The sequence below is a fragment of the Aptenodytes patagonicus genome, chromosome 21 (genome assembly GCF_965638725.1).
Source record: "Aptenodytes patagonicus chromosome 21, bAptPat1.pri.cur, whole genome shotgun sequence".
Taxonomy (NCBI): Eukaryota; Metazoa; Chordata; class Aves; order Sphenisciformes; family Spheniscidae; genus Aptenodytes; species Aptenodytes patagonicus.
The window spans coordinates 3,998,482-4,020,225 of record NC_134969.1 but is presented as its reverse complement, the minus strand read 5'-3'; the positions used below and the strand labels follow the sequence as shown (position 1 = coordinate 4,020,225).

General features: G+C 45.4%; 2 protein-coding genes across 7 annotated transcripts in view; one reads left to right on the top strand and one right to left on the bottom strand.

Annotated features, from left to right (window-relative positions):
* The window catches only part of MACO1 (macoilin 1), a 31,653-nt gene extending 25,130 nt beyond the window's left edge, over window positions 1-6,523 (bottom strand). The window contains exon 1 of the mRNA XM_076357099.1: window positions 6,416-6,523. Coding sequence (XP_076213214.1) covers window positions 6,416-6,495 — 80 coding nt within the window. The 5' untranslated portion in view covers window positions 6,496-6,523. The remainder of the gene's footprint in view (window positions 1-6,415) is intronic.
* Window positions 6,524-7,725: 1,202 nt separating this feature from the next.
* On the top strand, window positions 7,726-21,278 carry RHCE (Rh blood group CcEe antigens). 6 transcript variants are annotated; one of them, XM_076357169.1, is made up of 12 exons: window positions 7,726-7,812; window positions 8,583-8,756; window positions 10,986-11,021; window positions 12,104-12,290; window positions 12,515-12,665; window positions 13,355-13,496; window positions 16,394-16,551; window positions 16,864-17,001; window positions 17,242-17,372; window positions 18,301-18,380; window positions 19,515-19,588; window positions 20,221-21,278. In XM_076357169.1, the coding sequence occupies exons 4-12, from the start codon at window positions 12,124-12,126 to the stop codon at window positions 20,245-20,247; spliced, it is 1,068 nt and encodes a 355-aa protein (XP_076213284.1). In that variant the 5' UTR covers window positions 7,726-7,812; window positions 8,583-8,756; window positions 10,986-11,021; window positions 12,104-12,123; the 3' UTR covers window positions 20,248-21,278. The 6 variants fall into 6 exon arrangements, with proteins under 6 accessions (XP_076213284.1, XP_076213283.1, XP_076213285.1 ...); XM_076357168.1 differs by having other exon boundaries at window positions 8,195-8,756; XM_076357170.1 differs by lacking the exon at window positions 7,726-7,812 and adding an exon at window positions 8,074-8,147.
* Window positions 21,279-21,744: the final 466 nt, after the last annotated feature.

Below are 21,744 nucleotides of genomic sequence, written 5' to 3'. Positions count from 1 at the left end.
TGAATGAAATGACTAACGAAATTTAGCAATAGCCCTCATCCATTTCTCTGCTTTGTACTAGCCACCTTTACTTCATCTTTGCTCTTCAATCCCTTGATTCCTTCCAGACACCGTTCTTCCCTTCAGCGCGTTTCTATTGTTATCTTGTCTCTGTCCCCACTGCGCCTCCCCTCCAACACGCTCATCCTACAGCCGAGACAGCCGGTGCTCCTTTGGAATCCAGCACCAGCCATTTGGTGTCTGTGAACCTCTGATAGTCATTGATCTTTCTGGGCACATCCACACATTTCTCCAATTTTGATAGCTGCTGCGTCAGTATCCTCACTTAGAGATAATATTCACTAGGCAGAAGTGCTTTCTAACCTCTGTAGCCCTTATATTAGAAAGGCTGAAACATATTCCATGATGCCAATTATAATTCCAAGTTTGTTCTCAATACAGGGGAAGATTGTTGCAGATAAATACCTAAAATCTGGGTTATCCAATTTTCTGACACATGTCAAAAAAATCTGACTTCAGTGATCTGAAAGAGGTTTAAGGAGGACAGGGCTTTCCCTATAAAACTAGCATATGGTATCTAAGCTTGTAGGGTAATACAAGACAAGGGGGAAGGATGGACACGTTCATGAGAAGAGCAGGGTACCGAACGGGAAGGAGCAGTGATTACAGTGCTGCAAATTCTGTGAAAGGTCAACTGATTGCTATTGTATACTGAATGTAAAGATTTATTCATAACCCAACAGTGGCTGTGCTCCCCCTTTGAATTTTCAAACAAATAATTTTCCTCCTTATTCTTCCTCCCCCCCTCAAGTGCCAGATGCCATTTCCTTTTTTTTTTCCCCTCCTGTTCTTTGTTCTCTTTTTACTGCCCCACAGAAACAGACAGTGTGCCTGCCGTAAGGTAAAAATATTTAAAAAAAAAAAATCACTAGAAAAAAAAAACAATTATGTGCCCCAAATCCACACTGGTAGCAAATTAAGCCTCTATTCCATCCCATTATTATGAGCAAGTCCCAAAGGCTGGAAAGTGAATCTTAGCAGAATTGATGGCATGTTTCATTTTGCAGCCTGACGCAAGACAATGGAGTGGAAGGCATCTTGAGGCTGGCAGGGCACCAGACGCAGAGGCAGGCTTTAGAAAGGTGAAGTTTAGCATGTGTGTGAAATTACCAAATAGTCAACCACCACCACCTCAAGGGTACCCATCCAATGCCAGACAGAGCACTGGGGATGCTGACTGAATATCACTGGAGATTTTCAAACAAAAAAGCTTTAAATATGTAAATGCACAAATATATATATATATATGTAAGATTACTATTAGTGGACAAAAAAAGTAGTACAGAATGAGCACAGCAAGTGTGCAAGAGAGAAAACATGACTGCTGGGATGTGGTATGCATATCAGAAACTATTATGTGAAATACCTGCCAACTAAATTTTTGAAAAGGAAGAGAGACGTGAAGAATGCCAGGAAACCTCCCTGACTACTTACTCAGTGTCTTGATATGGCATAGCATATATCAATCACCGAACTATGGAAATGTAAGTAAAGGAAGACAAAATAGAAAACTTTTACAGTAATTCTGGAAGCAAGTGTAATAGACTGCTGAGCCACAGGCATGTAATCAGCAATCAGTATTGTAGTACTGAAACAAGAGAAACTGTTAGCCCACTATGGTAACTCAGCTGAAAACACCCGAGTCCAGAACACATAAAATAAAGCTAGAGGAACTGCAGTGTGCAGGGAATGAAAGTCATTGGCAGAGGAAAGCAATATTACATGTACCACTGGGGTTGACACAGTAGAACACATTTAAATGTAAGCTAAATTAGATCTGAGACCTGAATTTAAGTTAAAGTCATAAAAGGTAGCACTGCTGGTTTGTTACAGACCTCCAGGGCACGTTGAGAAGAAAATGTTTTTCCCTGTATAGGAAGCTTATAAAAAAAGTGCCAGAATAAATCAGTAGGAAGAACCATTATGGATTTAAAAAAAAAAAAAAAAAAAGAAAGAAAAAGCCTTAAGAAAAGGCCACATTCCTGGAGTTAGTAATGAACTGTTTTTCCTTACAGTTTATTTGGCTGTCAGAGTCAAAAATCAAGTCCTTGGAAATAAGCCGTATCAGAAGGTAGGTGGCATACAGAACCACATGAGTACCTTAGCAAAGGGATCGTGGTATCAAGAAATGCCGCCCAGTAGGAGATGCCCAGGGGCACCGACTGCCTTTATGCCATCAGTGGGTATCTCAGTAACCACCTGGAGATTGCAGACACATACACATCCTCCCAGGCGTTCACTTGGCTGCCAGCCCGGGTAATTCCTGTGATAAAGGGCAATATATATATATATATATGGGGCTAAAAAAATCCTCATTCTAAAGGAACATACAGTGTTTAAGGACTGTTGTCAGGAAATCCATGATACATAGCATAAGTCAGCCGATGTGACAGCACTAAGTTAAGCCAATAACATGTGGAATTCATCTTGAAACTTAACCAGCTACAAAATTGGTACCAAGTGCCAATATGACTCAGTAGAGCCAAAACAAGCAGTATCAGCAATAAACCTGAAGGATTTTAAGTAGATCAAGGATGAGGACTGGGAAGACTTGGAAACAAGCAGTAACAAGTAAACTTTAATTGCTTAACTGATGGCAAGCTGCAATGAATACTTTAATTAACCATTAAGGTTTTAATGCATGCACAGTGTCAAAGGTATAAGTTGTTAATCACTCAAGCATTGTAAAACAATGGCAATGGATAGCTTAAAAAGTGAAAAGGCAAAGTTTTGAACATACACTGCTGTTGTGGTTTAAGCCAGCAGGCAGCTAAACACCACACAACCGTTCGCTCACTCCCCCCCAGTGAGTGGGGGAGAGAATCAGAAAAAAAGGTAAAACTCGTGGGTTGAGACAAAGACAATTTAATAGGACACAAAAGGGAAAATAATAATAATGACAAAAGAATACACAAAACAAGTGACGCACAAAGCAATTGCTCACCACCCGCTGACCGATGCCCAGCCTGTTCCCGAGCAGCGGTCCCCCCGCCAGATTTTCCCCCAGTTTATATACTGAGCACAACATCTTATGGTGTGGAATACCCATTTGGTCAGCTGGGGTCAGCTGTCCCAGCCGTGTCCCCTCCCAACTTCTTGTGCCCCCCAGCCTGCTCGCTGGTGGGGTGGGATGAGGAGCAGAAAAGGCCTCGACTCTGTGTAAGCACTGCTCAGCAATAACTAAAACGTCCCTGTGTCATCACATTATTCTCATCCTAAATCCAAAACACAGCACTGTACCAGCTACTAGGAAGAAAATTAACTCTATCCCAGCCAAAACCAGGACAACTGTGGAAATAACAAGAGATCTCACGATTCTTACCATTAGTTTGTTGGTTTTGGAGATCTATTGAAAGCACAGTTATGTTTTGATTATAATAATGTTCTTTCCACAGATACTGTAATACTTCTAAATAGCACAAGTCTTTATTGTGCTTGCACATAATATTAGATTGGGATTCATCAGGTTTTTCAGAGTACAGGTAGCAATATTCACTCGAAGCTGTGATACTGCACCACTGGCATTCAAGGCTTCAGTCGCGGTACACAGGAGCAAAGCTGCTAATGGCAGTGCTGGCGCGCCATGTTACCCAGCGCTTGCACACAGCCTGAAGTACCTTAGAGCTGTAGATGGGGAGTAAAAACTAAACTGGAAGGGGAAAAAAAGGGGTAAAAAAGGCAGAAAGCAGAAGGAAGGAAAAACAGCTGAATGGAAAAAGCAGTCTAAAGAAGAATAGGGAGGGCAGCTGTGGAAAATTTGGTGGGGAAAGGGCAGGGGGGAAGACTGGTCAGGAATAACTTTGAAAGTGTTTATCAAGGGCTGAGGCCAAACAGTCCATTTAATTTAGGTAGTGAATGTTGGGGAAAGTACTTTAAAGAACTACAGTTGTAAAATTTCAAATAAGAAAGGTTGCGAACCCTTAGATAAACTTGTTAAAAAGGATACTGCAGAAGTTGGCAAAACATTAACATTCAGGGAGACAGGATATTCACATTTTTGAATGCAACCCAGGATTTTACATTTCTAACTCTGTTCTGTGACTAGAAATTATTTTTCTATCGCTCCTTATAATTAGCTTCAGATTTACACACGTAGAGAACCCTGCCACCAGAGTTTTACTGCGGGACAATTCCTTCGTTGCTTCATCTGCTCAAAACTCTTCAGCTTTGCAGCTCTCAACTACGCTCACGTGTGTCTACCAGTGACAGCTGTGCCTAGCTCTGCATTGAAAGACGGGAGAGGGAACAAGGATGGGAAGATTGGTCTTAATTTAAAAAGCAAACAAAAATCCTACAAGAGTTAAGTATCTCAATCATGCTGTTTGTTCAGCCTAGCTGCTTTGCTTAAAACACTATGATGCTACCTACTGATAACTGTATTTACTGCGTTTGTGTAAGCTGGTAGTGACAATTAAGATAAGTTGAGCAAATAACTATAGTAATTACAAGAATTTAGAAATCTATAGTTACATGAGAAGCTACCTGTATGTAATCTCTCTGAATTATGGGGGGAAAGAAAAGGAGGGGAGGAAGGAGAAGGAGGAGAGCAAAAGAAACAAGAGAAAGAGCTACAATCCATGTAGAAGTACCTCTCCCTGGTTAGATTTCCAAAGAGGCAAGCCTTCACACTAGCTTCTCTTTTCCTTCTGTGGGACAATACTTCGAAGTCACTGACTTCTTCTGTTTATCAAAATGCCATGTGAAACAAAGGCTAAAAATCCTATTTTTGAACTAAAGCATTCCAGGAGAAGTTAGTACAAGAAGCCAGATGTCTCTGTTAACTGTTCACGCAACTACAACGGCTCCACATGCTGAACACACTCATCATCTGGTGTTCTTCTCATCTTTTTCTGGTTTTCCTTCCTTCTCTCACCCTACCTTTCCAGCCAGTCACCTCAAAGGTAATGGAGAGCATGTGATTTTGAATGACTTTTGAAAATTAGCTAATTATATAATGAATTGCTTACATTTGAGTTATTTTCCTAAGACTAGTCATCTTTAATATTAACTTCTAACATCTATGGATGTTTTTTTCTTTAACATTCCAAGCACCGTTTTCTCAAAACCTGGGAGTCTAAAGCAACAAGATGCCCTCTAGTCTCAAGCAGAGATTCACTACAACTAGGATAAGCAGTATATTGTCACAATTTTATTACAGTCAGAGCTCACTATCAACTGTTTCCCTTATGCAAAGCCAACATCTGCATTGTATAAGTTTGCTCCAGCTTCCAGCCACTGCATATGTAAACCTCAACTGAACTAGAAACAGAAATGGGACATTATGCTTACTATAACTTTCAAAAGCCAGCTTTCCAGCCCCTACTAAAACAAACTCCTCTTTATTCAGAAATACATATCTATTGTATTTCATACAAAATTTGGTATACTTAGATACTCAGGAAGGCAGAGCTCTAAAACAATCTTCAGAATATGCTCACAACAAGCAAATGCTTCGGAATCTGTGTTTTGGTGCGCTCTGCATGTAAACACCTGGAAAGCATGCAAGACATGGGTGAGGTACATCCCGTGCCTAAGAACGTGGATCTCATTTCACTACAGTTTCCTTTCCTATTTCGTAGGCCAGAGGCGAGTCAGATACCCACTGTGTTTCCACCACCACAAGGCCATCCATCCCCGCTCCAGGCGTTACCCACACAAGTTCTTGCTCGCATCCCTCGCTGCTACACCTATCGCTCTCGTCTGCTCCCACTGCAGAGGCCACAGCACAGATGCCTTCGCCGCCACGTGAAAACCAAGTTTTTTAACCTTAGCGCGAGAGGCTGCCGCCTGCCGAAAGCCGGCAGCCCAGATGTTAGCCTGCTCTACCACGCTGCCGTTGTCGAACCACTGCAGCATGCGGTTCACAGGTTTAGCACCTCTGGGAAAGCCCAGCCGCGAGAACCCGGTCGGGAAACCTCCCCCGGGAGACAGGGCGGCGAAGGTGTCCCCCCCCGCCCCACCGCACGGTGCGAAGCCCGGGGATGGCGGGGGGAGGCTCCCACCGGCTCCTCGCTGCTTCCTCCAGGCAGCGCCGACAGGACCTTGGCCAGCAGCTCCACCCACGCCCCGCGCTCTCCCCCGGCCCCGACGCCTCGCCGGAGCCGGCAGCGGGCGAGGGGGCGACGGAGGGGCCGGCGCGGCCTAGCGGCGGCGCGACCAGGCCGCGGGGCGGGGCAGCGCCTGAGGGGAGACGGGGCGCCATGTCGCACGCGGCCCCCGCTGACAGGGGCGGGGGGGGCGGGGCGGCGGGGAGCCGCTGAGGGGACGGGGGTGCGAGGGGACCGGGTCGGCGCGTCCCCCCCCACCACTACCACCACCACCACCACCATCCCCCCCCCCGGCGGCCGCTCGGTACCTGCCGTAGATGCCCTCGGTGATGCGGTTCCGCTTGAGCGGCCGCCGCAGCTTGCTGCAGTCCGCGCTCCGCCGCTTCATCCTCCCGGCCGCCTCCGGCCCGGCCCAGCCCAGCCCAGCCCAGCCCGGCCCGGCGGGCCCCGCCGCGCGTCCCGGCCCCGCGCTGCCCCGACCCGCCCCGGTCACGGCAGCACCATCCGCCCCCGCGGGGGGTTCCCTCGCGCGGGGCTTTTTTTTTTTTTTTTTTTTTTTTTTTTACCCCGGGAAACAAAGAAATAAAAATAATTCCTGGTCCGTCCCTCCCCGCCGCGTCCCCCCGCGCAGCCGCCGCGCAGCGCCCCGCCTCTCCCAGCGCTGCCCAATCAAGCGGCTGACCCCGCCGGAATGACGGCACGCTCGTCCAATCGGCAGCGGGGAAAGGCAGACGGACGGCCGAGGAGGCCCATCGCGGTATCGCAAAGTTGGTCCCGCCCCACGCTACCGGGTGGCCCGCCCACGCCCTTGATTGACGGCCGCGAGAGCCCGTCAAAGAGAGGGATTTGTGAATTGACGGCTTGTGGGCCAATCCCTGAGTAGCTTTTGTTCTTCTCCCGCCTACTGTCCTTCTGGGCTGGTTCCCGCCCCGTATTGTGATCGACAGCAAGGCTGCCCAATGGAAGAGACAAATAAAAATAAAAGGACAGCTCAGCTATCCATTCGGAAACGGAAGAAGGAGGGCTCAATTTCCTCTGTCACCGTAGGGCTGAAGTACCGCCCCTCACACTTGATTGACAACCTCGCTGGCAAATAGGCTGTTGGGAAAGATAAGTCTCGGGGTGCAACGGTAAAGAGGAGGCAGCTCGTCGCGCCCTGTGCTTCACCCACAGCGCAGCCCTGTCCTGACGGCTTACCGGAGGAAAAAATACCCTCAAAGTGACTGATGGACTCCTCCAGCCAATAAAGGACGCATACAACAGAGTGACAAGCGATTGGTCCAATCGTGGAGCAGGAAGCCGGGGGGGGGGGGGGGGGGCGGGGGGGGGCGGGGAGGGGGGGCGAAGACACGGGGCGACTCGGCCTCTCTTTCCCCGATCCGCCCAAAGACGGACGGTGGCTGGAGATGGGCCAATCAGAGGCCACGAGGGAAAGCCAGCCTTCGGCCAATGGGAAGCTAGTCCCTAAGGGAGGCCTGTTGGGAGGGGCGGGTGCTCAGCCAATGGGAGGCGAGGGGCGGGGCGGTCCCGCCGCCGCCGCGGCCACCGCCCGGGGCTGCCTAGTCACGGCCGGGCACCGCCCCCTCCCCGCGCCGCCGCCGGTTCAGGGCCCAGGGCCCGGGCTTTGGGCCTCCCCAGCCCGGGGGCCGCTCGGCAGAGCCCCCCCGCCCCAAGGCCTGTTGGCCCCCTTTGGGCCGTGGAAACCGTGAGGAAACCAATGGCGGCCCCCGAGCCTGAGGGAGGCCGCCAACGCGGCCCGGCCCGGCCCGGCCCCAACGCCCGCCCTCTGTCTGACTGGAGGGGGGTGGTGGCCGGGGCACCCCGCGCTGCCTTGTCTTCTCCGGCCTCGCCCGGAGCTGGGCTGGATGCCACGGGCCTGCCAGGCCTCTCGGGGGGATAACGGGCCTCCCTGAACGAGGGTCACGTGGTGCTGGGCTGAGCCTGAGGAGTGTGGGTCGCGATACGGCCTAAAAACTGGCACGGGGGAAGGAACGTGGGGCCTCTGGTCCCCTTGGCTGAGTCGATGGGGACGTTTTGCTGGTAGTGGAGCTCTAATTTGTGGGTTATGTTGTATTTCACCCTGTCAGAGATCACCGAGCTCAGGCCTTTCTGTTTGGGAGGGAGTTTAAGCTGGAAATCCGAGCATCAGCATTTACAGCGTGGCATGTCATCCTGAGGGAAAAAACATGGGTGCGTTCCTAGCCTTTGGTGCATTTTCCCTGAGTGTTAATGCTGACGGGGGATTTGGTAACGAATGTCAAAAGAGCTAATTGTGTTCATTTGACCATGGCGAAACGGTGGAAGGAGTTCTGGATCATTCTCATCCTGGGTATGAGTCCTAAGGGTTTGTCTTGCAGGAAACAGATGAAAGCTAATTAGATATACTGGATTTATAAACCGCACAAAGACAATGCATCGGTTAGCTAAATCAATTTCTAGGTTGCTGTTTCAGCTGTTACCTTTTTTCTTGTCTAGAGAAAGCTCACCAGGCATTCTGGTTCTGTCTGAATTACCCACGTGATCACAGAATTCCCATGAAAAGGAGCTGAATGTAGATCTTTCTGCGTCGGGATTTTTCTGAAGTCAGGGCAGCGCTCTGCACGTCTGGGAAAGTCCTTTCAACGTTGTTTGGGAGTTTCTGAAAAGGGGGTAAGGATACTTATGGTTTTATTAGGCCTAAGTAAAAGCTGGTAAAGCAATTTGATACTGCATGTGAGGAAGGTGCAAGTTGTCACCACAAATGCAAACCTTTCACAGATGGCTTGAAAACTACTATTGTGCCACGTGGCCTGGGTTTGCAGGAGGAATGTCCTAAAATATAAGGGAACTGGAATTTTTCTGCCTATGTGTTTGTCTGATACATATTTCTGTCACCAGTAGGTGGCTTTCTGCCCATTTGTGTGCATTGTTACTAGCTCAAACCCCAGCATGCAAGCACAGCACTCTGAAATGGCCTCAAAGTAGAAAGTCTGAGGCACAATTACACTACTTTAATCTCCTGGACTACCTGAAGAAAGAAGCGTTCAGTTTACCAAAAGCACAGTGAATATGAGAAGATAGTAATGTTCATATTACGGATTCATAAATTGTCCTCAACGACCAAATAATCTTATCTAACAAATTATGATGTCTGTGCATAGGGATATACTGAACATAGTTAGCTTCCACCGTATAGCCCTGCTCATGTGCCCAAAATGCTCACTCTAGTGCCTCCTCATTTAAAAATCAACCACAACAACTAAAAAAAGCCTGTGCCTTACCAAAAGGCTCGGAATCCATAAGACAACGGGTACCTTATAGCCACAATGTGGTAATAGAAGTTGATACACTTCTGGATGAAGGCTAGGTCTGAATTAATTAAAGAAAGAATCAGGGGGGTGTAGGTCTGTGGTTTGGTTCTCGGTGAAAAGCCTGCAGCACTCTGAATGGTGCTGTCTGCCTGCAACTTCCTGGCCTGGGGATTACCAAGGTCCTCCAGAGCGTTCGCTGTACCTGGTTCCATAGTGTGCTGGTTTCGGCTGGGATAGAGTTAATTTTCTTCCCAGTAGCTGGTATGGGGCTCTGTTTTGGACTTGTGCTGTGTCCTGGTTTCGGCAGGGATAGAGTTAATTTTCTTCCTGGTACAGTGCTGTGTTTTGGATTTAGTATGAGAACAATGTTGATAACACACCGATGTTTTAGTTGTTGCTGAGCAGTGCTTACACTGCTCAAGGACTTTTCAGCTTCCCATGCCCTGCCAGCGAGAAGCTGGGAGGGGGCACAGCCAGGACAGCTGACCCCAACTGGCCAAAGGGATATTCCACACCATACGACGTCATGCTCAGTGTAGAAACTGGGGGAAAGCTGCCCGGGGGGGCCGCTGCTCGGGGACTGGCTGGGCATCGGTCAGTGGGTGGTGAGCAACTGCATTGTGCATCACTTGCTTTGATGATGATGATGATGATGATGATATCATTATTATTATTATTATTATTATTATTATTATTATTATTTCAATTATTAAACTGTTTTTATCTCAACCCACGAGTTTTCTCACTTTTACCCTTCCGATTCTCTCCCCCATCCCACCGGGGGGTGAGTGAGCGAGCGGCTGGGTGGGGCTTAGTTGCCAGCTGGGGTTAAACCATGACACATAGCCATACTGTAAACAACAGACCCATCTTACAAGTAGCATAGGAAGTGCTACATCTCCTTTACATGTCCAGAGATTCTTGATTCTCTGGCGTTGGGTTGGATTCATCGTGTATGAGAAGGTTTTGTCGTGGGACACGGGTGTAGAGCTATAGCCTAACCGAGCCGAGAATCACACTGAGAATCTCAACAGGACCTTCCCCGACCTTTGTGTGAAGGGACTTGGGTCTAGGATGGGTACGGGCAGTGTAAATAAATAATGGGTTTGCATAAACTTCAACATCCTACTCCTATGAGTCCATGTTCTTCTTTACTTGCCATTTAGCCGATACGTAAGGCTCAAGAGCAGCTGCAGTGCTGCATGGATGGTATCCTGGAGCATTACAGTATTGACAGCTTGATATGGCTGTGTTCGTGAGTCCTTTTTAGTTCAGTCCATGTCAGTTGCGGTAAGTTTGGGCTGGTAAGTTTGGGCTCCTGACGTGTCACAGATAAGGAACTGTTCTTTGCTGACGCCTCTTGGGCTTTTTATCTCTCCGAGTTTTTATTCCTGCCCCCCCACACCTCCTTTTCTATCGGTTTGAGGTTACTGGAACAGTTTTATAGAAAAAAAAATTAATGTGTTTGTGCTTAATGTAGCGTAGTGCACAATGCCTTCAAATTACCGCAACTTCCGAAACAACGTGCCGTGGCTAATCTTTTTTCTGGAAGCTGTTTTCATCGTCCTCTTTTACTTTTTGTTCTCAGATGATGGTGCCTCCAGATCAAGCATCTCCTACCCAGGTAAGACCGGTAGCCTTGCTGTGAAAGGAAGGGTTAATGCCTGCTTTTATTTCGCAGTGCAATAGAGGTGGGATTCAGCAGGTTTGGGTATTTGTTAGTGAGAAGCAGAATGTTTTTACTGCCCTATAAGTACCCTGCCTTGCCATGTATGGTGTGTATTTATTTATGTCAAAGCAATGACAGTGAACGAAGACATGAGTGATACTAAATTGCATTGCTGGTCTGTTTGTGGTAATCTTGACTCCTACGAACGTAACAAACTTCTGAGGGCAAGCGCTGCTCTGTGTTAAGTGCCTACCTCTGTGAGGTCTTGGCAGGCGAGGGCGTTGCTGCGTTACAAAGTGGGAATCCAGGATGGCAGTATTTTCCATTTGAATGCTTGATGTAAATAAATGAAGTTAATACAGTGGAATTACGGGTCCAATATATTCTGGAGAAGTCTGTTGTGCATTGATCAAAGGAATGTATTAGCAGATTATGCTACGGCCATAGTGTGTAACGTTATCTACAGTGTTGTGCAAATATGAGTTGATTAATCCTCATGACATTCTTGTGTTACCCTCCCTGTTTTATAGCTCGATGGTGCAGCAGCAGTGGTCCTGGTTTCCATACTAAACTTTTTCTACTGCTATTTCTGTTCTTTCTACCCAGATGAGGCCATCATACAGGTTTCTCTGTAACTCATTTCTTCCCTAATGCCCTCAAGGAATGAATCGGCACTAATTCCCAGCAACTCTCCTTGAAAAGTCTCTTTAAATTCACCTCGGGAAAAATGAATGTCCAAATTTCATTGCTAAACGTACTTAATTTCTGTCGTGCTCTTTGACCCCTCAACCCCCATCCTATAGCATCCATTGTGATCACTTTGCAAAAATAAATTCAGGGTCAAGGGTATTGTTTTTCTGATTACTTATGGGTTGGAAAGCAAGCTCTGGAGTTCTTTACAAGTACTAAATAATAATGGCACCTGAATTTTTATCTGAAGGCTTCTTAGTTAATTGTGATATTTATTTATTTTGTTAACCAGAAATCCAGTCTGCATTAATAACTTCACTGCTGTCTTGGTCTTTTCTGTCATGCAGCTTTTCAAGACGTCAGTCACATGGTGGTTTTTGGATTTGGCTTTTTCCTGACGTTTCTGAAAAGATACGGGTTTAGCAGCACTGGATTCAACCTCCTGATCATCGTACTTGGTGTCCAGTGCTCCGTGCTGACAGAAGGTTTATTACTTTTCCTTCTTCAAAGGGAAAACAAAGGTGGTCTGAAAAGGTAATTAGTTTGTGTTAGAGTTGGAATAATATAGAACTGCTGATTGCTCTTTGTGGAAGATAATGCCTTGTTACATGGACCTATTTGTGAATTAGCATGGTCATATTTGCAGACATTTTAGAAGGCTTTGGGTTTTTAAGTACATTTTACTGTCTGTCATTCTTTCTTTATTGGCCCTGGCGTGGTCCTGATACAGAATTATTTTTTTCTTTCTTTTATTGCAGAATAACAAAGGCTACTGTGAGTACGACTGCTGTGGTCATCTCCACTGGAGCTGTTCTTGGGAAGACTAATCCTGTGCAATTAATTCTGATGACAGTTGTGGAGATAATAGTTTTCAATATGAACAGATGGATCAACAAGACATTCCTGCAGGTACTGTAGTATGGTTTCCAGGCACATGGGGAAAAATTTCACTGGGACTTTGGAATGTTGCCTTTTGGTGGTTTGTTAGTGCTCTGCTGACAGGAACATCAGTGTGTTTTATCTCATCTCAGTTAGATCGTGGCTATGTTTTCGTTAAGAGATGAAGTCTGACTTTGGGGCTATACTTAAGGACATTGAACTCCAAACCCTGCATACTCTATATCTATATAATTGGCTATATCTATATTCTTGGCCTTAAAGGGTGAGCTGATCTGATGGATTGGGATGTAGTGCATTTGGCTTTGCCCATGCCCTGACCATCCCCAACACATGAATGAAAGCCTTGACCTATGCTAAGGCACTAACTGCCTTTAAAGTTTATCCCCTCCCTGTGTCAGTTCAGTCGGGAAGATTTCCAGTGTGAATGGTATACCAGCCCAGGCTGGACAGCGGAGTCAGACCTGCATTTAACGTACAACGTAAGCGTACCCCAAATTCTCTGTATATGAATTGTGTGTTTATGAGCTGCACTGAATTCAGATTAAGTTAATCTCGCATAAATAACTCATGCATAAACTGAGGGACTGTGAAAATAAATTGCTTATAGGGAGGTTACGTGAGCAACTATATCAGGAACTGCATCAAAGGCTTCCTGTGGCCTGAAATAAACCACGAATTTGATTATTCTATTGATACAGGTTCCAGACGATACCAGCATGATGCATGTTCACCTGTTTGGAGCCTACTTTGGTCTGGCGGTCTCCTCACGTTTCTCTGAGCCATCACCAAGGTCTGAGAAGAATGCGAGTACCCCGAAGTCAGATTTATTGTCAATGTTGGGTAAGACATTTGCTTTAACGTCTCAGCTGGAAGACGGGGTTGCAGTGAGAACATAAGGAATGTTTTTGGGGGCTGGCCACAGCACACTGAAGCTTTTGCATCCGAAGTGCAGGTCTGAATGCAGCCAAGCATAGAAAACTGCTGCTGCTGTGGTTCATGGTTTCTGACAATGAGTTGGTGAGTCTCAGCATGTTTCCTACCAGGCATATAAGCCGCTCCTGCAACGGCTGTGGCTTAGTTTGCTTTCGCCAGCCTCGGCATAAAGGCTATGCCAGGTTAACCGTTCCCTCTCCCAGCTAAGTTGTCCCGTTTGGGCTTGTATAGGCACGTTGGTAAGGGACGTATGCACTAAAGTTAAGGTCATTACTTCTATTTCAGTAGTGGTTACAGTTCCCGGCTGGGGCCAAGGCTCAGTTTTGTTTTGCAAGGTGGTGTATGGAGATATAAAAAGGCAGTCCCTGCCTAGTAATGTAAATGAAAAGATAAAAGCCTGATGAGGAGTGGGGAATATGATAGAGACAGGCACATGAGAAAGGATCTGAGTGATGATAGGCTGAATGTGTGGGAGTTCCATTCTTTTTCTTAAAGAAGCAATTTGGTTTCTTTTTTATGAGTTCTGTTCCGTAACTGCCACCAGCCGAACTAAGATCTTTCTGTGAAGGCCCACAGAGTCTGATTCTTGGTCAGTCTTAGCCCGGTTTAGGGAAAGAGAAATTTAAATGCTCCTCTTTTGAGTCCCTGGAGTTCTTGCTTTGCTGGAGAATTCGAGGAGATTGGTATTTTAATCGAACTCATCAAGACGCTGTTACGCCTTCATTATAATTTTTGTGCAGCTTGCTACAACCAAGTGCTTGCTATCTGAAGTAATTATGTTGCCATGTCTTGAATAATTCCTGAGGTAACGTGGGTAGAACGGAGCAACTGAGCAGGCAAATTCCTCATAGTTCCTTTTTGTATCCTGTTTCTGAGGGCTGCGACTCTCCGAAAATATTGCGTTTGAGTTTGGGATAAAATTACAAATGCTTTTTACTTAGCACGTTAGTTGCTGTAGTAAATATGCTGTAGTGAGCCTCACAAATGTCTTTTAAGAGTGAACTCAGAGCACTGACTGAAAACAACCTGCATCCAGCATCTGGCAGGGAGGTTTGCAATGCCAAGATTAGAGCTGTAGAATTATCTACAAATTGGGAGCACTGCTAATAAAAAACAAAACAGAAGAAACGTGTCCAGACTGTCTGGATAGACTGCAAGCACTGAACTTGTGAAGAAGCCGGTTTCTCAAGGGATATCCTTGATAGAAATAGCACTCCACTTGCAGAAAACATGAGCTAGGAACATGATCTGGTGTGCTGGTTTTGGCACGACACCTGGCTAGATAATGCCACTTTGCTGGGAAGCCAAGGTTCATGGGCCAAATATCCTGTCTGAGAGGCATGGTTATCACCTCCTTGGTGCGCTGAAAGGGTGAAAATTAGCAATGGCAATTGGATTTCAAGGAGCCAAGATAAGCTTGTACAAAAGCAGTAGCTGGCAGGGTTGCTAGAAGCTGGATTTAACCATTGTGCTTTATAGTGACAATGCGTTTGTCACTTCTTAATTGACTTGCACAAGAACACTTCAAATTTTACTGTCAGGTGAATTGCACAGGGGTCTGGCACCTCTGTGGCATGGAGAACAGAACATTAGCTATGGAAGTTGACTGGACAAGGCGAAATAAACTGTTGCTTGTTTGTGTCGTCATCCGTGCACTTGGAGCTATGAGCAACGCAGGGAGCAGAGGCACAGATTGCAACTGTGTGGTCCAGCTTGACTTCGCGTGAGGCCACCTACTTCCCTCTGCTGGTTGGAATTTGATCTATGCATGTGCATCCATATGACCATAGGAAAGACGTATCCTGCCAAGCAGTGAACTTGTTTTATAGAGGCTGAGATTCCTAAATGCTGACAATTAGGGCCCAGGCCATAGAAGCAGAAGAACCTGTTTTCATTCCTATTGTTAGCGAAGCCTATGTGGGCATGAAAGTGTGACGCTGTACAGTGATCTTACAGGAGGAAAGTGAATTGTTCTTTTGGACCCATGTACTAGGGAGTAGCTATTCGGCAGATAACTCTCACAAATAGCAAGGAAGTTAAGCTGTGTATAGCTGAGTTGGGGGAGCATGATCACCTCAGCTCAAGCTATTGGTCTTTAGCCCTCCTCTGGAGTAATGCTAGTAGACGTAGAGAGGATTCTGTTCTTATGATCCAGTTCATCCTCTTTTTCTCTTCAAACCCTGCCAGGAGGCAAGACAACCAGTACCAGTCATACTGGCAGCCAAGGTAAAAGACATTCCAAAGTGCACTTTGGGTTTCTTTATAGTGATTTGCACCATGTGAGCTGTTTTCTCTTCCTCCTTGGCTTGCTTTCATTCTCTCTTGCAGCTGGTTTTGAACAATTATTCCACAGTTCCATGAAAAGGAGCAGAAATTTTGGCTGAGGAGCAAGCCCCCGGTGCCTGCGCAGAACAGGCAGGATGCCGACTGTTTGGAAATCAACAGTGGAATTGTTCCCACTTGTATCTGAACCTGCGTTTAAGGGGACGATAGGACAAAGCTGATGTTACAAGTTTGTGTCCTTGAAAAGAGCATCCTACCTTCAACTCTGCGAAGGACCAGCCAGATGCCAGTAGAGCTGTGCTTTGGCTGTATGTTTGACATTGCCGTGGTGTGTTTCTGGGAAGGTGTTGGTGTAGCAGGTAACTCTCGGGGCTGTCTGCACTGTGAAGTGTTATCCTTTGTTTACCATGTGGGAATTACAGTGAACGCAGAATGTGGGCCGGAGCTCTCCAGAGACAGCCGGTGATGGATTCACTGTGTTTTAGAGCAGGTAACGATAGCTGCTTGTCTTTGTCTCCAAGGTACTCTCTTTCTCTGGGTATTCTGGCCAAGCTTCAATTCTGTACTAGCTGTGAACAAGAGCAAAGCAATCTACAACACCTACTTTGCCCTTGCAGTGAGTGCTGTAACTGCCTTCGTGTTGTCTGTTCTGACCACAAAGGATGGAAAATTCAGAATGGTAAGACATGAGAGAAAATCACTGCACGGAGAAGATCTTTTTCTGTTGCTCTCAGTAATACACCGAAAGTATAATAGCTATTAAGTAAAAACAAGTCCAGGTTTTCAGCCTGACAGTCATCATTAGCCTCCCAAGCAGAACACTGAAGCTGTAACTTAGAAATTATGTTCTCAGATTGTAATTTACAGTATACAGAGGCCCAAATTCACCCTAAAGAGATTGCACTTGCATGAGAATAGCAGTCTATGATATCGGGCTGCTATAAGCGATGACTGAATTCTCACTCCGTGTTTTTGTTGTTTTATTTTACAGACTCATATCCACAGTGCAGTACTAGCTGGTGGGGTCGCTGTTGGTTATGCAGAACGCAGTATCGAGTATCCTTGGATTGCAATGATTTTGGGTCTGCTTGCCAGTGTGATAACCATATTAGGATCTTGCTGTTTACAGGTATTACTCAAAACCTGAAATTGTTTTTGTATAAGCTGTATAAACTTCTTTTCTGATGTAGGATCCCTCAACGGAAACCTCTCTTTCAAAGAGATTAAAGCTAGGAAACCTGAAGTCTTTTGAGCAGAGCGCAGGATTGCAACTTTTAAGACCAAAGTTCATTTTCTAGGTCTGCGATAGACAATATGCTATTATCAACTTGTGTTTCTGTGTATCAATTAAACCTTTTCTTCTTCCCAGAGATGCTTGTATCCTGCTCTCAAGATTCATGATTCCTCTGGAGTTCATTTCACTTTTGGCTTGCCTGGTGTGCTTGGAGCTCTTGCCCAGGTCGTTCTCTTAGTAATAAAAAACTGGACTAATTTACCAAGGTACATAAATTCTTGCTATTAAGTAACAAGCTTAGCTCATCATTATTGTAGTATGCCTTGAGAAGAGTTCTCAGACATACAGAAAGCCTGAACGTCACCACAGATAAATCGTTTTATACAAGATAACCCAAGATAATCTCTGAAGTCCAAAAAAGTCAGTAAAAAAGACTTTCAGAGTTGAGCAGACATTGGATCCAAACTTTAATATTAGCTTTTGGTCCTGCTTTCTGTCTCTCTTTTTATTTGTTACTAAATACAGCAGACTCAGGAGATGAAGGCTGGGGACGTGCGTCCTTCCAAGACTCATTTTGGCTTTTGTGATGTGTTTTGGGGAGCTTTGTATGCTAACACAGCGGGGGGCAGAAATCAGCATTTCTCTTCGAATGAGGCTTTAACTCTGAGTCAGGGGCAAGAATGCCAGTTTGGACTAAAGACAGTCTGGACACTGATCTGGAAAGTATACTTGGGGAGATGCCCTGCAAAAGCTGAAGGGCTCGGTTAAGGATATTCTCCGTAGGTTGTTTTGATCTGGCCCTGGCATCTCATTTTTGCAGATCAAGCTCATGCCGTGTCATACAAGAAGTGCCCTGATTTGCTCAGGAAATTCATTCCTTTACGCAGGAATGAATCACAGTGCAGCGTAAGGGCCTTACGCTTCTCGTCATATTCTTATTGAAACAAACAAATTTAATGAAGTTTTAGTACCGCAATGATGGTTTATAAGGGCAAAACATGTCGCTCTGAAGTCTGTATTAGGCTTCTGATAGGATCTCTTAAAACATCTAACTGCAGCTGCAGAGAGATTCAAGAAGAACAGATTTTTTATGAGAGGTTTTGATGTAAAATGCTGTGTAGATACAGATTCATTCACAGTCTTATTGCTAAATTCAGCAACTGTAAAAGGTGAAACACTTGTTTTGCTTTTCAGACTGGGTTATTTGTTCATGATTCACGTCGGCGCCTTCTGCCTGACCATCAGTGTTGCCTTGATAACGGGTTTCATTACAGGTCAGTATTGAAAAACACGTTTCAGTAATATCTTCCTCATTTCCTCGGGGCAAGGGGTATGTCATCTCATTGCACCTGCTATCGTGTCAGTGCAACCCTTCGCAGAAAGAGGCCGGTTTAACTGGGGCTCTGAAGTGTGTTTCTACGGGTAAATTATTTGTAGAAGCAGCCATGGGAAACGTGAATGCCAGGGGCTCTTCAAAGCCAGTCTTTTGAAGAATATTTATGTATTCAACGTAAATAGCCCAGTAGCACCGTTCTTTCATCGGTGAAGTTTATTTTAACAGATGCTTAACAGCTGCCTTCAAATTTCAGACTGGAGATGTGCGAGGATGAAAATAGTTTTACATTTGGGGATTGTCTTAGTGACAGAAAAATGCTATCTAGAGCTTCTCACCTTTTAGGCCAGTTGGTATAAATCTGCAAAGTTTCACTAACGGCAGTAGCTCGCTTGCATCAGCCAAGCACTAGGCCTTTGATCACTAGTGGTTTGGGATCACCAGGGCTCATGTGTTTCTCATGTGACATTCTGTCAGGTTTACGGCAGCTGCAGTTTTTCTATAGCTGTTAATTCTGTCTGGAATAAAAGAGAAATGGCAGATGAAGATTGCTGTGAAATATACTCTGATTTTTTTTGTGCTTTAATTGATCTGAAACCTTTGCACTACCTTAAGTGTAATTAAGAAGTTGAGCTAATCAAGCAGATTTTTAAAAAACATTCAGCTAAAATAATCAAACATTCAGCGTTTTAGCAATTGTTTACAAATCTAGATGTTTCCATCCGAAATCCCAAGCTAACAGTGCTGATAAGCCCGACTGCTTTAAATACACAGGCATTTTTCATGCAAGAAGTTAATGATTTTTGATGTATTTTTAGAATCTGGCAGGCTGTTTAATGGGGTTTTACCTAAAGTAAGTAATTTTTAATAACACAAGCCTTGATCCTGGCAAGCTTCTCTTTGTATTTAAGGTCAACCTGAGTCAAGGGGCTCTGCTGAAGCATTTAGTTCTGAATTGGTATTTTGATCTATGTTACATTTGGATGCGCGTTACTAAGAAACCTCCAGTTACACACAATCTTCCCCTTTCCCTGACGTCTGTATTTATATTGGATATATGTGTCTTTACAAATAGGTTTAATCTTAAACCTCAAGCTGTTTAAGACCATCCCTGTATCAAAGTACTTCGAAGACCAGTTTTATTGGGAGGTAAGTTTCAATGTAAAATTAACAGTGTGGGAGTATATATAGCACCTTGTTGACCTTGATGAAGAACTCCGGGTATTCGAATTACAAAAAAAAAGGGGGATAATTCCATTTCACAGTACGTTTTGGGTGCCCCGTTTGAAACGGATGAACTGTTCCCACAGTTGATTGAGAGCCCGAACATTATAAATGCACGCAGTCTTCAGCTAGGATCGTCAGAGCCGCTGGTGGGCGCAGGGCTAAGTCTGAAATGACGATCGTTTGGTGTAACACGTAATCTTAGGTGCTCAGACATCCTCTGGGATTGACAGCCCTGGCCTCCGTGCTTCGTACACAGTCCCCGAGGAGACTTGAGCAGCATCTGAGAGAGGGATTTTTAGAAGCCAGTGAGCGGAACGGAAGGTGCTTTTTATGAAAACAGACCAAGCCTCCTGGCCTTCGTGGCTGCAGAGCGGCTATTCAGTCTGATGCACGAACACAGGCCTTGGGCACCTTTAGGTGCTGAATGTGATGCTCTGAATTACAGAAAAAAAGAGATGGATGAAAATAACCTTCTACTAAGGTTTCCCATTGCCTTTTTCGTATGATGATTCGATGCATAAAATGTTCTGATGCCAGAATGTTTGTCTTCACAGTTTCCCCGTTTGGCTGTTGGATTTTGAATGGAGGAACCCAGATGACAGATTTGACCAAGATAAGCTTTTCCTATTTGTCACCAGAGAAAACGAATAGCTATGATGGGTTGAAAGAGCACTTAAGCGTCAATTCTCACGCGCAAAAAAGCCATCCCAAGGGACACGCAAAGCATTAGTAAAAAAACTGTTCTAGTTATTCTTGAAAGATACAGGGTGTGAATTTACAGATGCAAACTTATAATGCATTTTGCTTTTCTGCTTTGTTGGTCTTACCTTAAGTATGTTTCTGTAGGATACGTACAAAAAAGTTGGCTGCATTCATTGCTGTAACGGCTTATCAATCAAAACGCTTGGAAACTTTAAACTATTTTTAGCTCCCAAGTTTAAAAGCCAAAATATATGTTTTAAAGTATAATTTTTCAAGGAGTACGTACTTATTCTTATCTAGCAAAGCATTAAAGTACTTGTTTTTAAGCTAAACTAACTCTGGTGAAGGCCTTGTTAAGCAAGGATTTGATGAGTGAGCTGGATCAGGGCCGGAACTCTGTGTCTTGCCAGACTGAACTCTTTGAGTTACCTGACTGCTTAAAGAAAAATCCTAATTACTTGGCTCGGGCTAGCTATTTGGAAGTTCAAATGGCAAGAAGTTAAATTGTTCTGCTTGTGGATGGCGCCCCGGAAATCAATGGTATTACTTAAGATTCGGCAGCAAACCTCGGAACAGCCTGTCTGCGCAGCGACAGTCTGCACCACCGCGAGCTCAGCTGCCCAAAAGGCTCTGGCTGCCCTAAGGGTGCGGACAACTGGAGAGACCGGGGAATAGTCCCTGGTGCCAACGCCAGACCCAATTTCCAAAGTGTCTTATGTCGAGCTGTTTTAGTCTGAGACGAGCAGGGGGCTTTGGTGCACGAGCTGGGGCCGGATCGGGCAGAGGATTCTGTGCAAACGAACCCTTGTTTTTAAATGGATTGCAATCCTCAGTGTTTCTTCGTTTCGAAATAGTTGACACAGAAAAACTCTTTCAAAAATGCTTACCTAATAAAAAAGTCACAATTGGATTGTTTTTTATTTATTCAGCACACTTGCTTAAAAATGAAGTAATAAGGAAGAACGTAACGTTGAAGACAAAGCATGAGTTCTTTGATGCTGACCTCAATTCATTCATTAGGGATTAAGCAAAGTAGATCACTACGGTTGAAGGAGCATGAGACAGGTTTCACGTAATTTTTCATTACTTGACACCGAGGAAGGGCCAGTTTTTCTTATTTCCAGGTCACAAAAGAGCCAGTGATCTGCCGAGTTTATCAGCTGCCCACGGCTTCTGCCAGCTGACAGTGACACTCAGCCTGGATACACACGTACACATTTGCGTTACCTCACGGTTAGCACACCGCTGCCTGCGTGAGGGGGTAACCCAGGCTCAACTCGTGCACTTCACTTGCCAACCTCCCAGCAACCAACCACACCTAACTGCTGCAACGCAAACGGCTTCTGCTGTTTTCTAGCAGGAGCGCTTTTAAGGAA

Excerpts from the sequence above, each read along its gene's own strand:
- RHCE (XM_076357165.1), top strand. The coding sequence starts at position 10,889 with ATGCCTTCAAATTACCGCAACTTCCGAAACAACGTGCCGTGGCTAATC. Across the intron at positions 12,291-12,514 it reads AACAAAGGTGGTCTGAAAAG|AATAACAAAGGCTACTGTGA; the intron begins GTAATTAGTTTG and ends CTTTTATTGCAG. Across the intron at positions 12,666-13,354 it reads TCAACAAGACATTCCTGCAG|GTTCCAGACGATACCAGCAT; the intron begins GTACTGTAGTAT and ends CTATTGATACAG.